The following is a 15,633-nucleotide window of genomic DNA, read 5'->3' as shown; positions in this document are numbered from 1 at the left end:
TGATGCCTGTATTGCAACTTGAGTTATAGGTGAAATGTGTTAAATAGAGAGCATATGATGTGGAAGGGGGTGTGTATTGTATTGTTTAATTAAAAAGCGGTTACAGAGTAAGATGTAAATTGATAGTGTGGATGGTACAGTGACATTTGTGGATGGGGGGGGGGGCTGTGTGTGCATGTTGTTTAGGTGTGTGTGTGTGCAATAGTATAGTAGGGTGTTTTTGAGTCAGCGGCTCCCCACTGGCGGAGGTCACGACACAGGAAAACAGGAGGCTGGGTAGTGATAGGGGTGTGTGGCATAAGGGGGACTAAAGAGGAGGGTGGGAGATACTGTGCAGCTTCTGCCAGTGGGTGAGGGTCCAGCGTGGCAGCACAGGAGTACAGGACGGTGCCCCTGAGTCAGTGTCTCCTCCTACTGGGTGGGAGTTCGGGTGCATGAGAGCAGGAGGCTGTGCTATGAGGCATGATAGGGGCATGTGGGCAAAACAGCGTCAGCGACTCCCCAGTGGTGGAAGTTACGGTTCAGGAGAGCAGGAAGCTGGGTAGTGATAGGGTGTGTGAGTATACGGGACTAAGAGAGGGCTTAGGGGTGCCGTGAATTGTGGGAGGAGCGCGGGGTGCCGTGAATCAAGGGAGGGAGGTGGCGCAGGTGTCCGCGAATCGCGGAAGAGGGCGGGGTCCGCAAAGGCGTGGTAGGGTGCGTGAATTGCGGGAGGGGGGTGCGCGGGGGTGGCGTGAATCGCGGGAGGGGGGTGCGCGGGGGTCCGCGAATTGCGGGAGGGGGGGCACGGGGTGCGATGAATCACCTAGTTGGTTATATAATCTTGTAGAAGGATGGTAGGATGTTGCTGTCATTCAGAATGCATTTACATAAACAGTAATAGTAGCAGCAAAAAATCTGACTTAAAACACCTACAGTAAAACAGAACAGGTGTTATATATTATACAAAGAATTGGTTGACGTGCACATAGTTGTCACTGAAAAAAATTGCCACAAGAAAAAATCAACACAGAAAGGGTAAACACATGTAAATGTTGACATAATGAGAATGAATATGAAACATTCAAAAAAAGAAAAATAAATCTTCAAAAACTCATGTCAACCTTTTTCATTGTCGACCATAGCCATGTCAGTGTTTTGGATGCGCGGGGGGAGGGAGGAGGTGAGGGGTGTCCGCGAATCACGGGAGGAGGGGCCGTGGGTGGATGCCGTGAATTGCGGAGGGGGGGTCGCGGGGGGGGTTGCCACGAATCGTGGGGGGCGCGGGGGGTTGCAGTGAATCGTGGGAGGGTGGGTCGCGGGGCGGGTGGTTGCCGCAATGACAGGGGGGAATCGCGGTAGAGGGGGTCGCGGGGTGGGGGGGTACCGCGAACCGCGGCCCCGGGGGGCCCGGGGGTTGGCGCGAATCGTGGGAGGGGCCCGGGGGTTGTCGCGAATCGTGGAGGGAGGGGGGTCGTGGGGTGCCGCGAATCGCAGGAGGGGGGTGTCACGGGGTGGGGCCGCGAATCGCGGGAGTTGCAGGGGGGTGCCGCAATTGCGGGGGGTGTGCTGCGAATCGGCGGGGAGGGGGTCGCGGGGGGGGGGGGTGCCGGGAATCGCCACAAGAAAAATCACACAGAAAGGTCAACACATGTAAATGTTGATATAAGTGTGGCACTTCATTGGTGTCCATGTTGACACATGAGAATGAATATGAAAACATTCAAAAAGTGAAAAATAATCTTCAAAACTCATGTCAACCTTTTTCATTGTCGACCATAGCCATGTCAGTGTTTGCATGTGCCATTTAATCGTGGGTTGCTGTGAATCTCGGCGGCTGGGGGGTGTCCGTGGGAGGGGGGGTGGGGGTCGCCCGGGGGGTGTGCCATGAATGCGGGAGGGGGGTCGCGGGGTGGTGCTGCGAATTGCGGGAGGGGGGCGCGGGGGTTGCAGTGAATCGCGGGAGGGGGGGTCGCGGGGCCGGGGGTTTGCCGCGAATCACAGGAGGGGGGGTGCCGGGGAATCGCGGGAGGGTCGCATGGGTGCAGGGGGGATGGGCGCGGGGGGTTGCAGCGAATCGCGAAGGGGGGACGCAGGGGCGGGCTGCGCGAATCGTGGGAGGAGGGGGGTCGTGGGGGCTGGGGTTGCCGCAAATCGTGGGGGGTGTGCCGCGAATTGCGGTAGGGGGGTTCGCGGGAGGTGGTGGGGAGCGCGCGAATCGGGGAGGGGTGTTCGCGGGGGGCTGGGGCCGCGAATCGCGGAGAGGGGGTGGTTTTTGACGCAAATCACGGGGGGGGGGGGTCGCGCGAATCGCGGGAGGGGGGGCGGTGCGCTCACCTGGTGTGTCTGGTGAGTAGCTGTGTCTTTGCTGGGTAACATGGGAGGCAGAGGGTGTCTCACTGGCTGGTTCTCTGTCATGTGAGTCAGTCATGTGAGTCAGAGGCTCCACCCAGCGTTAGAGAGTCAGACACACTTTGAGTGACAGATGTAGCCAAATAATAAGAGATTAGGGAACTTATGTAATATCTGGGCTCCGTTTTTCTTATGAGACCGCGTCCGCTCGCCACGCTTCGGGCATGGTGGCTCGCTGCGCTCGCCATACTATATAAAATCAACTCCATGCGTAGTTGGATAGTAGGGGTATGAAAAAATGGGGTGCATTTAACATGGGAGCCCAGATAAAACATAAGTACCGAGATTAGTTCACCTTTGCTCCAGTATGGCTATTCTTAAAACCTGGACTTTTATACCCCTTTCACACCGCAGTTAAAACCCAGGTTACTGCTGAGTTGCTGCCGGGTTATCCCGGGTCGAGGTGCAGTGTGAATGTACCTAACCGAATAACCTTGGTCGACCAACCCGGCAATTTTACCTATAAGAAGGTTTAATGGGTTAAGTGTGAAAGTTCCAGACGCAGGATCAAGATCCCGGGGGTTATTTGTATAGCAGATCGACCATGCTCAATCGAACCTGTCTAGTTAGACGCCTAAAGATAGTAGACAGCGTCTAGATCGATAGTTACCAAGTTAGACACAAGCGTTAGGTCAACGGCAGCGTGATTGACAGTCACAAGGTTGACATGAGTTTTTCCATTTTTTTTTTTGGGTGGCTATGTCGAAATAGATCAACATGGAAACTAAATAGTGTACCTCGACCCCTCGCATGGCTCGCTGTGCTCAGCCCACTGTTATAATATAACTCTGGGACAGATGTTTTAAGCCTTAACAAGAGATAAATGTGAGGGTGATAAAGAGAGATAAACGTCAGCCAATCAGCTCCTTACTGACTTTTTTCAAACACAGCCTGTAACATGGCAGTTAGCAGGTGATTGGCTGGACATTTATCTCTCCTTATCAACCTCCCATTTATCTCTTGTTAAGGCTTAATACATCTGCCCTCTGTGCCCACTTGGATGGTAGAGTATGAACCAAGTCTATCTAAAGCAAAAAAAAGTTGATCTAGATGCTGTCAACTATCTTTAGGCATCTAACTAAATGCGCTCAACTAACGGTAGTCGACCATAGAATGGTCATCCTAGACAGATACTGTGCCTTCTGACCTAGTTTGGGAACCACTGGTCTAGAGAACAATGTCCACCTTTTGCTTACAATAGTTGTTCTTTTTATAGAGGGCTTTAGCGCATACACTGAGCGGATTTGGTCTGATTTTGACCGATTGCAACCAATCAGGCTGTTAAATCGGACCAAATCAGCTGTCCCTGACATGCCGTCGAGTCTGAAGCGCGGTCCTGTGCGCATTGGACCGGAGCAGGTGGTCGGACCTGTTGGCCATTCGACCACCCGTCCTGGGACCTCTGACGCGTGCAGCGGGGGGTGGGCTGCGGGGGTCCGACCAGCTGGTTGGGTGGCGGGGGCAGGCAGCGGCGGCTGGGAAGCTGCGTGGGGTGGGCAGCGGGGTTCTGACTCCCTGCGGCGCTGGTCAGCGGGTCCGGCAGATGGGAACTGAATGAATAGCGCTATTCGCCGTGCAGCAGCGTCAAAAGTGCTAATGAATTCGAAAACACTGGCCGGATGAATCTCAGCCAATCAGCATCTGGCCAGTGTTTCAAATCCAGCAGCGCTTCCTACTCCGGCGAATAGCGATAGTCACTCAGTTCCCATCTGCTGGACCCGCTGCTGACCAGCGCCACAGAGAGACCCCGCTGCCTGCCCCACGGACCTCGCTGCCCGCCTTAAGATGTGGCACGTGCGCCGTACCACACCATCTGGGAAATTGCAATCCCCTGTGTGCTGACTCCTCCGCTCTGTGCCCCCTACCACAGTTTAGAAAATGTGCCTCAGGGCCGGATGCATAATCTGGTGATCCAGAGTCCACTTTTATCATGATCACTTTTATAGTCTATCGCTCTGAGACGGATGTTGTTTTTTTCCATACACAGGTTCAGTAAACATCAGTACAGAGAACGTGCAGGAACTGATGACAGCAGCAGATATGTTACAGCTCAGTCACGTCGTGGAGCTGTGCTGCGATTTCCTAAAGGAGCAGATTGAGCCAGCAAACTGTATCGGCTTCTTCCAATTCTCCGAGCAGCTGGCCTGCCAGCCCCTCCTGGAGTTCACGGAGAGCTACATCCACGCACATTTCCCAGAGGTGCAGATGGGGGACGAATTCCCGACTCTGACCAAAGACCAGCTGATCCGGATCCTGCGCAGTGAAGAGCTGTGCATTGAGGATGAGCATCAGGTGTTCTCCGCTGCGATGACATGGCTTCAGAAAGACACTGCCACACGAAAGAGGCACGTAGTGGAGGTTCTGGAGCCTGTGCGCTTCACCCTGTTACCCCCACAAAGACTGCAGAAAAACATCGAAGGTAAAAGAGGCAACATCAGTGTCCTCCCGTGGGAGCTGTCCAGGGTTCTGAAATGTTCTCTCCCTCTGCAGAAGTAACAGATTTCAGCCTGCGGGTGGCGCTGCAGACTCTGCTGAGGGAATACTGTGAACCTAGCCTGTCCCCCAAGGACAAGAAACTCTGCAGCTTCCTGCAGACTTCACGTGTCCGGCCACGGAGAAAGGCTCGGAAATTCCTCTATGCCATAGGTAAGCGTGATGTGATATTATTATACTTTTGCTAATCTGTATGCATCTAGTGAAATTAAACTAAGAGCTATTAGTTTATATTGGGATCAAAGCATTTAAAGTCACAGCTCAATGTAAATGGTCCTCATTTTTGTGAGTCCTACATTAACATCAGTGCTTCAAACAACAGTGAAATGCAGTTGAAATCATATCTGACTCCCTTCCCTGGTAAGTAGTGTAACAGATGTCTGGCACAGATTGAGCCGCATATATGGCGGAGGGGGGAGGGGGCTGGGCATCACACCTGAATTCTGAACATAACATACCTACACCTGCCAAGGCCATCCGTATACTCTGATCAGCAGCGTTCTCTACGCTGGGTACATTACACAGACAGAGTTTTATAAATTGTTAATAGTAGGGGAATATGGGGCGCTTATATAAACTACTGCCGCCTTTCCGCGGTACTATGGGATCAATGTTTTTAATCCCAACTGCTACTGAGGGTGGGGAGATTATTATATAGAAGTAAAGGTGCCCATACACGTGGCGATAATCGCATGCGTTTTGAACTTTTAAAGTTCAAGACGCATCGCATCGGCTTTAATCGCACCGTGTACCTGCAGGGATGCGATACGAGTCCCCGCGGGTACAATATTGTAAAGCCCAAAAAGTATCTGCAGGCAGTGCTTCATTGCATCGCATCTGTTTTGGAGTACATACGATGCGATGTCCATTACAGACTGTCAACTTAAAAAAAAAAAGCTGAAATCGCATCGCACCCGCGCAGCATATCGCATTGCATCCACTTCAAGTGCCAAAATCGCATGGCACCTTGAAGTTCAAAACGCACAGCACACTGACATCGATGCGTGTATGGGCACCTATAGGAAGTGTTACTAAGGAATACGGAAGCCAATCCCAAGCCAACGTCAAGAATGGGGATTGAAATACTCTTAATCCTGGGATTGGCCTCCACACACCACACCCTGCTGGGAGATGCTGTTTAGCAGCCATTAAGCAGGCAGGCCGGTGGGCAGGCAGACATAGTAACATAGTAATTAAGGTTGAAAAAAAAACGTTAGTCCATCGAGTTCAACCGATTTCACTTGTAACTACTGACCTGAGTAAGTCATATCTATAGGATTCCCTTAGAGGCCAAAACTGTGTCCAGTTGTGATTTAAATTCATTAACAGTAGTTGCTTCAACCACCCCCACCGGCAATGAGTTCCAGAATTGTACTGCTCTAATGGTGAAGAATCCTCTTCTTAATTCAGTACGGCATGGCGGAAGGGGCTTGCAGGTGTGTGGCTGCGCAGCGGGACCTCTAACATCGCACAGCACAGCCGCAACATCACCGCGCAGCCACACAAAAATGCTGAGATTATTAATATATAGAGGGAGGGACCTATTACTGAGGGAGGGAATCATGAATATGGAGAATGGTTTAACTGTGAAAAAATAACCTTTACTTTGCTGTAATCAGAGAGATGGTGGTGAGAGGGAGTGTCCGAGCCAGGAGGGGGCGTGTTCCATCTGATAGAACTGCTGCTACTGTATGTGATACTTGTAGCACTATCGCACTCTGCTGACATCTACTTGGCTTGCTACTCTCTGTGCCTGTATGAACATCTGCCTAAGTGGAGTAAGCTAGCGGGAACTAGAGCGAGACAGACAAACAACAGGAAGGAGCTAGGAATGAGACTGACAACAGGAAGGTGGGCTGAGAACCATCATCCTCACATGGCCACAACTTGTTGATAGTTGCGGACTTTAAAACTGCAGCGGATACGTTCCTGCCATGAAACCCAGTGAGACTGAGGGGCTGCTGCCTCTGTGCCTGTTCCCAGGAGCATCTCTCTCCTATGCAGATGTTCCTGGTCCAGCTTTAACCCTCCTCTACTGATAAAGACGGCTGACACGTGCAGTAATACCCCTTTCACACCAGAAATGCAGAGACAAACCCGGGAATTAAATTCCAGGGACAAGCAGGGACATTCCCGGGTTGGGAACCATTCACACATGCTTTTGAAGCAGGGACAACCCGGGTCGGCACCTTTCACACTGAACCCAGTATGACCCTGCATTTCTATGAGAATAGCATTGAAAATGGCCTTTTTTAGGCTCACATTAGATTATTGATTATTAATAATTAAGACACAAAACATTTGTAGTGTTTCAGCCTTTGTTTACTTGTATAAAACAAATTAAAAGGCATATGAAAGCATCTTCCCCTCTAATGATTAATAGCTCCCTCACCTCCTCATTTGTCCAAGAAAGGGCACACATTGCAGGCTTTCAGGGGTTAAAATGAACTTCTGGGGTCTGTGGTGCCACAGAACATGCACACTGTCTCCCTGCACGCTGTATGCTGTCTCTGGGCGTGTCTGTGAGTGTCCACCACAACAGGAAGTTGCCCTGCTAGCAAATCAGCACTAGCAGAGGCAACACAGGAAACAGGGACATGTCCCTGCACCTTTCACACCAGGCAGTAACCCTGGAAGGACACGGGAGCAACCCTGCTACCTAGCAGGGTTGAATTGCCGGCAAATTAACCCGGGAATTTGTCCCTGGAACCTTTCACACCAGAGCTAGTCCCGGGTTGTTCCCGGATCCAACCCGGGAATTTAGGCTGGTGTGAAAGGGGTATAACAGGGATCTTTAGCCGGTTCTGGCATAAGCTAGTAAGCAGATGGCCACGCCCATAGAGGAAAGCGTCTCCATGTGCATCGGACTCTGCATCATCCACCTATTATTGGACATGTTAATATATTTGTAGTACAGTTTTCTTAACATTTAATGTACATTAATGAGCATTGTACAGTATGGGCAGATTGCTGATGGGATCTAGTGTGGTGCCGGGAGTTGCTCTGTATGCACAGGAGAATCTAACATGCGCGTCTTCTCTCTCGCAGGGGGATACACTCGCTTGCAGGGTGGGCGCTGGAGCGACAGCAGGGCTCTCAGCTGCGTGGAGCGCTTTGATACATTCAGCCAGTACTGGAGCACGGTGTCCTCTCTGCCCCAAGCGCGCAGCGGGATGAGCGCAGCCGTGCTGGAGGGAAGGATCTACGTGGTTGGAGGTACAGCACAAATACATGATCCCACCAAATATATTTCTTATCTGGTAATTATATGGCTCCTGCATATTACAAAGCGCTTGATTACTATGGGCAAAAATTTTTGGGACAACACTTGTTGGTTTGATGATTCCCAAAAGTACAAAATTGTAATCCATACAGTGATTTGAACTCCAGACAGAGCTGTAACAACCTGTGTTCTGGGTGTAACCTATACAGATGTAAAGCGCCGGACATCTCTTCCTCCACAGGTGAAAAGGACTCCATGATTTTTGACTGCGTAGAATGCTACGACCCCGTGAGCAAGCAGTGGGCCGCAGTCTCTTCTATGAACCAGCCACGCTGCGGCCTAGGAGTGTGCTCCTGTCATGGAGTCATCTACGCTATGGGTGAGTGCCACTTTCCATCTTCTAGTAACTGAGGGGTAGATGTATGAAGCAGTGATAAGAGAGAAGTGAGCCAGAGGTAACCAATCAGCACTGAAGTAACATCTACAATTTGCATAATATAAAATTCTACAGAGGAGCTGATTGGTTGGACCACTTCTCCTCTGGCTCACTTCTCCTCCTTTATTACGGCTTCCTACATGATCATATATCATGACACAGCCACGCAGAAGGCTGTAAGAATCCATTGGGCATATGTAGTAAAGTCCCCCATACACTATGCCAGGGCTGGGCATTTGCGGCCCTCCAGATGTTGATGAACTACACATCCCATCATGCCTTGCATCAGTTTCAGCATGGCTACATAGCAAAACTAATGCAAAGCATCCTGGGATGTGTAGTTCATCAACATCTGGAGGGCCGCAATTGCCCAGCCCTGCACTATGCGATTCAGGGAATTATGGTGAATTGGGCAGTGAAATTGGGCCAAATCGCACATGTAGACATCCCGTCCGACCCGATGCCCGGTCCCGTGCACATCGAATCGGAGTCAGGAGGTTGAACATGCTGCACATAACAATTGCTAAATCTTATGTACAGCCTGGAGCCGAGCAGGGGATGCCGGCAACCAGGGAGCCGGGCGGAGGGAGCAGGGGGGCGGCGGAGGGAACCAGGGAGCCAGGAAGGGGAAGCCAGCTGGCACACTTAAATAAAAAAAAATAAAGCCCATACAAATGAATGGGCAGCCACTGATTGGCTGAGACCACTGATCCCCCGCTCGCTTCCGTCCCCCACTCACTGGTCCCCTCCCCGGCATCCACCACCCCCTTGTTCCCTCCGCCTGCAGCTCCCCGGGAGTTGCATGTGATAAAACGCATGCGATTTATCACATGCAAAACTTGGCACATGAAGTGCCTAATTGCATGTGACCCCTCCTAGGGAACTGCTGGGACAATCAGGTCCGACATGTCCATATGGAGAGATTTGGGTGCGGTGTGTTCAAACTGAGATCTATATTGCAGTGTAAAAATAAAGCAGCCAGTATTTACTCTGCACAGAAACAAAATAACTCACCCAAATCTAACTCTCTTTGCACATGTTACATCTGCCCCACCTGCAGTGCACATGGCTTTGTTCATTAAAGAAGGAGTTTGCTTTTGCAAACTTACCAGACTAACCCCCATAGTGTTATGGGGCCTACTCACATAGCAATTTAGGGGCATTTTCTAAGCAATCTCTCTATATCGCTTAGAAAATGGCCCTATATCACTGTGTGTGTGTAGGGGCCATAGCGACAGTGATGAATGCTGATAAATCTATAATCGCCAGTGTGAGGGCCAGTGTTCTCACCAGAGAACACTGGCCCTGACTGATCGATCAGCAGCACATTGCTATGCAGCGGAATGTGCTGAGCCTTCTGAGCGATCTAGCATCGCCCAGGACAATCAGCAGCACATCTCCCCGTGTGTGGGCCCCATAAATCTTCAATGTAAATCTATGTACGCATCACTTATGTTTTCCTGCAGGTGGCTGGGTAGGGTCAGAGATTGGTAACGGCATTGAGCGGTTTTCACCGGAGGACAATACTTGGCAGAACGTTGGGAAGATGACTGTGCCGAGATTTAACTTTGCTTGCTGCGAGAGACAAGGTGACCTATATCTGTGGAATTAGGGTTATGATATTCAGGTGAAGTCTTATCTGCGGCTGTTAGAGCAGTATTATGGGAAACATGTCTTTGTTTCATCCTAGAACTCATGCTGATCCTGAATCCAATGAATATTTTTTAACATAAAGGGCAGAATCACATTTAAGCATTTTTGCGTCCAATTCGGAGTTGGACGGATCATGGCTGGATTTCGGCCTGTATTGGGGGTTTTGGGCCAGGGACTTGGCAGTAACTGTCACACAGAACAGCTGTGTCCTGAGGACGTGGTGTAGTCATATAGCTATAGTTCCGTGGTGTTCCTGCATACAGAGAAGGGAAGCCTGACTGATCTCTTAAACGGATCTTGGGGCTGGTACAATAATAATACTGAAAAGTGTAGCAGCTATGGACAGGGCAGCAAGCAGAGCGTCTACCCGCTTGAAGCCGCACTTACCCTGGCACCACGGATACCTGCATTGACGGGCGGTAGTAAATCTGGCTTCTATGGCATCGTTAAACCACAGCCACTTTCTCTCCGACTTAGAATCAGCCCCATTGTCTGCATAGCAGGAGTCATAGATGTTCTAGAGATGTTTTTGCATCTATCCCTAGTTTTACCCTTCACACCAGTATCCCATGTTGATAACCCTTCCGGACCGAGGCATATACCCGGTAAAAACCCAGGTTGTGTGTCACGTCTACCAGGGATTTTTTTGGGGGGTGATGATGAATTGGACTTAAATTGAGCTCCTTTTAACATGAGCCAGGAATCCCGTTTCACACTGCATATCCTGCTCAGGCCTGGGATAAACCCTGTTCAAGGGTCTACCACTTTTGCACCAAAACTGCCGGGTCGCACCCGAGTTTTTGGACCCGGATGCAACCCGGTAGTTGTTCCCTTTTACACTGGCGTCCCCCGGCATTATACCGGGTAGGGGACGCTGGTGAATTCGGGCCCTGAGCCGGTGCTCGGAGATGACATCATCTTCAAGCCCCGGGAAACCTGCCGACCGTCACCTCCGCAACAACGACCGACATGCTGGGGGCAAGCCCAGCACCCAGGTAAGCTACTGGGATGCCCCCAGCCTCCATCCATGAGGTGAATGGATGCAGCACACAGGCATCCATTCACCTCTGCTGCTGTCTGCATAGTACCACAGACAGCAGCGGAGGCTGTACGCAGCCCCTGCCCAACCTCTGGACTGATCTCAGGGCGCTGCTGTCCGGAGGTTGGCGCTCCCTGATTGGAGGAACTGGGTCCCTGGGTCGGATGACCTGGGTTACCCATTTACATGGCCCCTGACTCTGGGGAAGCCCTGTGTCCGACCCTGAACATTTGCCGGGTCGGACACCGAGTCACAGGACCCGGGTTTTTTTTTTTGCTTTTACACCAAGCCCCGGCCCGGACTGGAGCGGCAATAATCCGGGTCGCGGCTCTGGTGTAAAAGGGGTATAGGTCAGGGGAAGCCAACTTCAGTCCTCCAGAGCTACCAACAGTTCACCACATGTGCACTCATTACTCAATAACACCTGTGAGGAGACCTGGAAAACGTTAATTGTTGGTAGCCCTCGAGGACTGGGGTTGGCTACCTCTGCTCTAGGGTGAAAGTCAATAGGTCTACCACTATTGGTTGACGTGCATCAGGTCGCCATGGTCACTATTATTTTCTCCCTCTATGCCGACTGGGATGGTAAAGGAAGCAAAAACCGATTTTAACAAAAAAAATCATGAAAAAGGTCAGGTTGACCATTGACTTGTCGACCTTTGACGATGTTGACCTAATGCATGACAACCTATTGACCACATACCCTTGGCCAGGCATGCCCAAACTGTGGTCCTCCAGTTGTTGTGAAACTACATATCCCAGCATGCCTTGCCATAGTGTTAGCATTCCCTAATAGCAAAACTGTGGTAAGGCATAATGGGACTTGTAGTTTCACAACAGCTGGCGGGCCATAGTTTGGACATGCCTGCCCTTGTTCAAGGCCAGGGTTGCGGAACCGAGGCACAAAGTTGGGTATTCACACCAACAGATGACCTTACTCCGGGTTGCAGTCACAGAATGATTGTTTGTACAAGTTAGAGGTGGATAACACAAAGTATTGTGCCTTGTACTGTGAGTATTCAGCCACTAGAGGCACTGTTGCACTGAATCCTGTACAGAGTGAGGAGGCAATGAATTGGCTTTGCTCATTGTAACTTTCTGTCATAGGGCTGATCTATGTCGTCGGTGGAATTGGTCAGGAGGGGCTAGAACTTTCTTCAGCAGAAGTGTTTGATCCCATTGCCAAGCGTTGGACTGCCCTTCCTTCTATGGGCACCCGAAGGGCTTATCTGGGTGTTGCCTATTTAAATGACTGCTTGTATGCAGTGGGCGGTTGGAACGAGGAGCAGGACGCTCTGAACACGGTGGAAAGGTTCTCATTCGAGGAGGTACTAAGCCCACGTTCTTTTATGCTTTACATGTGATAGCCACAAGATGGCTCAACCACTGCCAAATGTTCTAGGGCAATCTCCACATATGCCAGTCTCCTAACAACGCCTAGTGTGGGCGCGCACAGAGCCGGGAGATCCCAGCATTTAGAACATGTGTTCTGCATGGCGCTGGGGGCCCTGTTTATTAAACATTGTTATCTAACATTCCACTGCAATTTATTACCTACACTTACCCTGTGGGGTATTCTGAGTCCTAGATTATTTCATTTTTACATAATATTCAAAATAACGACATATCGTAATGACATTATCACGTATATCGTCTAGTGTGTAGGCAGTATATCGTTAATGAAGTGCGACCCCTTGGGTCGAAAGCCGCGTGGTCCTCGCACTCCCCTCCACCCATCGTGCCTGATATCAGCTACCCCGCCGGGTGCCATCGCTCCTCATATTGAACTGGCTTCACATCTAATGTTGAACACGTTAATCCAAATGATCCTGATTACATGTTAGTGTGTTATTAGAATGACACAAATTTGCATTCACGTATAACGTACATTCCGGAAACTACAGCGGCATCCATCTGTGTAGGTGAGGCGTAGACAACCTGCGGCTCTCCATCTGTTGTGAAACTACAAGTCCCAGCATGCCGTACCACAGTTTTTGCTCTCCCTAGTAGTAAAACGGTACTTGTGTAGTTTCACGGCGCCCACGCTGCGGGCTGGCGCCGTGAAACTACACAAGAACCATAAAACTGTGTCAAGGCATGCTGGGACTTGTAGTTTCCCATCAGCTGGAGGGCCACAGGTTGCCTATGCCTGGTATAGGTGGAGGGCTGATTTGTACACAGCAAGTCCTGACACCAATCTACCACACAAATTAAAAGGATTGACCAGCGCAGATCTGCAACTCAAATCCGAGGCTTTGATCTTCCTCATGTTCTTTTTGTTTTGTAGGAAAAATGGTTGGAGGTGGCACCGATGAAGATTTCCAGAGCCGGCGTGTCGGTGATCAGTGTGAACGGGCTGCTGTACGCCGCAGGGGGAAGAGCCACCGCCCAGAATTTTGTGGCTCCTGTGACCTCAGACTCTGTAGAAGTTTATAACCCGCACACAGATTCATGGACTGAAATCGGCAGCATGATTACAAGTCGCTGTGAGGGGAGCCTGGCTGTACTGTGACAGTGTGCGGTGCTGATTGCCTTACTTGGCGGTGGTACAGCCCGAAAATGTCAGGCTTGCTAGAAGGCCTAGCAGTCACTGTGAGGGGTGCCTGGTGTTCTTACCAGAGTGTCAGGTGTACCTGCCGTTATAACCAGATGGTGTCAGTCACTTTTTATCGTATTAACCAGTTAGTGTCAGGCGCTGGTTTGGCGTTATAACCGGATAGTGTCAGGCGCTGTTTTGCCGTTATAACCAGATAGTGTCAGTCACTGTTTTGCCGTTATAACCAGATGGTGTCAGGCGCTGTTTTACCGTTATAACCAGATGGTGTCAGGCGCTGTTTTGCCGTTATAACCAGATGGTGTCAGGCGCTGTTTTGCCGTTATAACCGGATAGTGTCAGGTGCTGTTTTGCCGTTATAACCGGATAGTGTCAGGCGCTGTTTTGCCGTTATAACCAGATAGTGTCAGGCGCTGTTTTGCCGTTATAACCAGATGGTGTCAGGCACTGTTTTGCCGTTATAACCAGATGGTGTCAGGCGCTGTTTTGCCGTTATAACCAGATGGTGTCAGGCGCTGTTTTGCCGTTATAACCAGATGGTGTCAGTTGCTGTTTTGCCGTTATAACCAGATGGTGTCAGTTGCTGTTTATCGTTATAACCAGATGGTGTCAGTTGCTGTTTGGCGTTATAACTAGATGGTGTCGATTGCTGTTTGGCATTATAACCAGATCAGTGTCAGCCGCTATTTGGTGGTCATTGGTGTTTTAACTTGGTTATTGTATAACCAGAGAGCCCATCAGCTGGATGAGGAACTTGGTGCTGTATCGGTAGGTGGCAGACACAGCCACTTTATGAAGAGTAACATTGTGCTGGTGGTTGCAGAGCCAGCGGTGTAGTCATAGTTTGGTACATCAGGATGATGGTACATTGCAGAGTATAAATCATTTTATTGCTGCTTCCGTAAATAGAAACCTAACGTATACATAGCACATACGTGGCTGCGGAAACTCTCGGAACTATAATAAGGGGTAATATTGCACTTGGGGCCAATATGTTTGAGACTTTTACTCTTCCAATAAAGCAATTTAAAAAAAGAAAAACGATTTATAAAAAAAGTAGACAAGCTAAAGACAGTTATAAAGAATTAAAATAACATTTCAAATAGCAATAAAGCCGTTTTTATGATTTGACATTGGCGTCTCCAGCGTTGTAGAGGAGTGAGGGACTGTCCGGTCTTGCTGCTCCCTCAGGGCCTAATTTACCAAGCACACTGGATGCCTCTCCGCAACTTGCTTTGTGTGTGAGCTGGTTACATGTGGCCGATCTGCTCTCAGGCTGGAGGAAGCCTTCCTGACTTCAACTGCACCTAGGTGGCCGGCGAGACTGAAGTTTTCATAAAAAGGTGCATTCAACAAAATTCTAAGCATCTCATCGAAGTCCAACCTCCGAACACTTGAGAATTACCACATTTATTATAGTTTTCTGATGGTCTCAGATTCACCGACAGAGTCTGGAACAGCTTTGTTACGCCGAATTTGTATGAATGTTTTTTTTTTTTTTAACTTGTGGAAGCTTTTCCTTATGTTGGAGTTTTGTATGTAATAAAAAAAGTAACATCGGTGGTATCAGTTATTATATACTACACTAAAGCACAGAGGCTGCCTCAGTCGCTTCTAATGGTGTGTACACATGGTGCGATTCATCAGCCGCCCGGGAGGGACTGCAGTTTTGCTATTAGTGAATGCTACAATTGGCAGGGCATGCTGGGATGTGTAGTTTCACAGCTGGAGAGCCACAGGCTGACACGGAATGATGCCAGAAATGATCCAACATCGTTCCCGAGTGTATCAAATTGTTCACCGTGCGCACACAAACATTTGACAAAAGATTGGTCTATGATCTT

At 49.9% G+C, this 15,633-nt stretch overlaps 1 protein-coding gene across 1 annotated transcript; it reads left to right on the top strand.

Moving 5' to 3' along the window:
* Nucleotides 1-3,702: 3,702 nt before the first annotated feature.
* On the top strand, nucleotides 3,703-15,349 carry IPP (intracisternal A particle-promoted polypeptide). The gene is made up of 8 exons (XM_083158244.1): nucleotides 3,703-3,838; nucleotides 4,352-4,810; nucleotides 4,882-5,037; nucleotides 7,933-8,100; nucleotides 8,349-8,486; nucleotides 10,010-10,132; nucleotides 12,343-12,563; nucleotides 13,523-15,349. The coding sequence occupies exons 1-8, from the start codon at nucleotides 3,703-3,705 to the stop codon at nucleotides 13,745-13,747; spliced, it is 1,626 nt and encodes a 541-aa protein (XP_083014370.1). The 3' UTR covers nucleotides 13,748-15,349.
* Nucleotides 15,350-15,633: the final 284 nt, after the last annotated feature.

Source organism: Crinia signifera, chromosome 8 (assembly GCF_055691185.1).
Source record: "Crinia signifera chromosome 8, ASM5569118v1, whole genome shotgun sequence".
Lineage (NCBI taxonomy): Eukaryota > Metazoa > Chordata > Amphibia > Anura > Myobatrachidae > Crinia > Crinia signifera.
The sequence above is the reverse complement of the archived record's forward strand: the minus strand, read 5'-3'. Positions and strand labels throughout refer to the sequence as shown.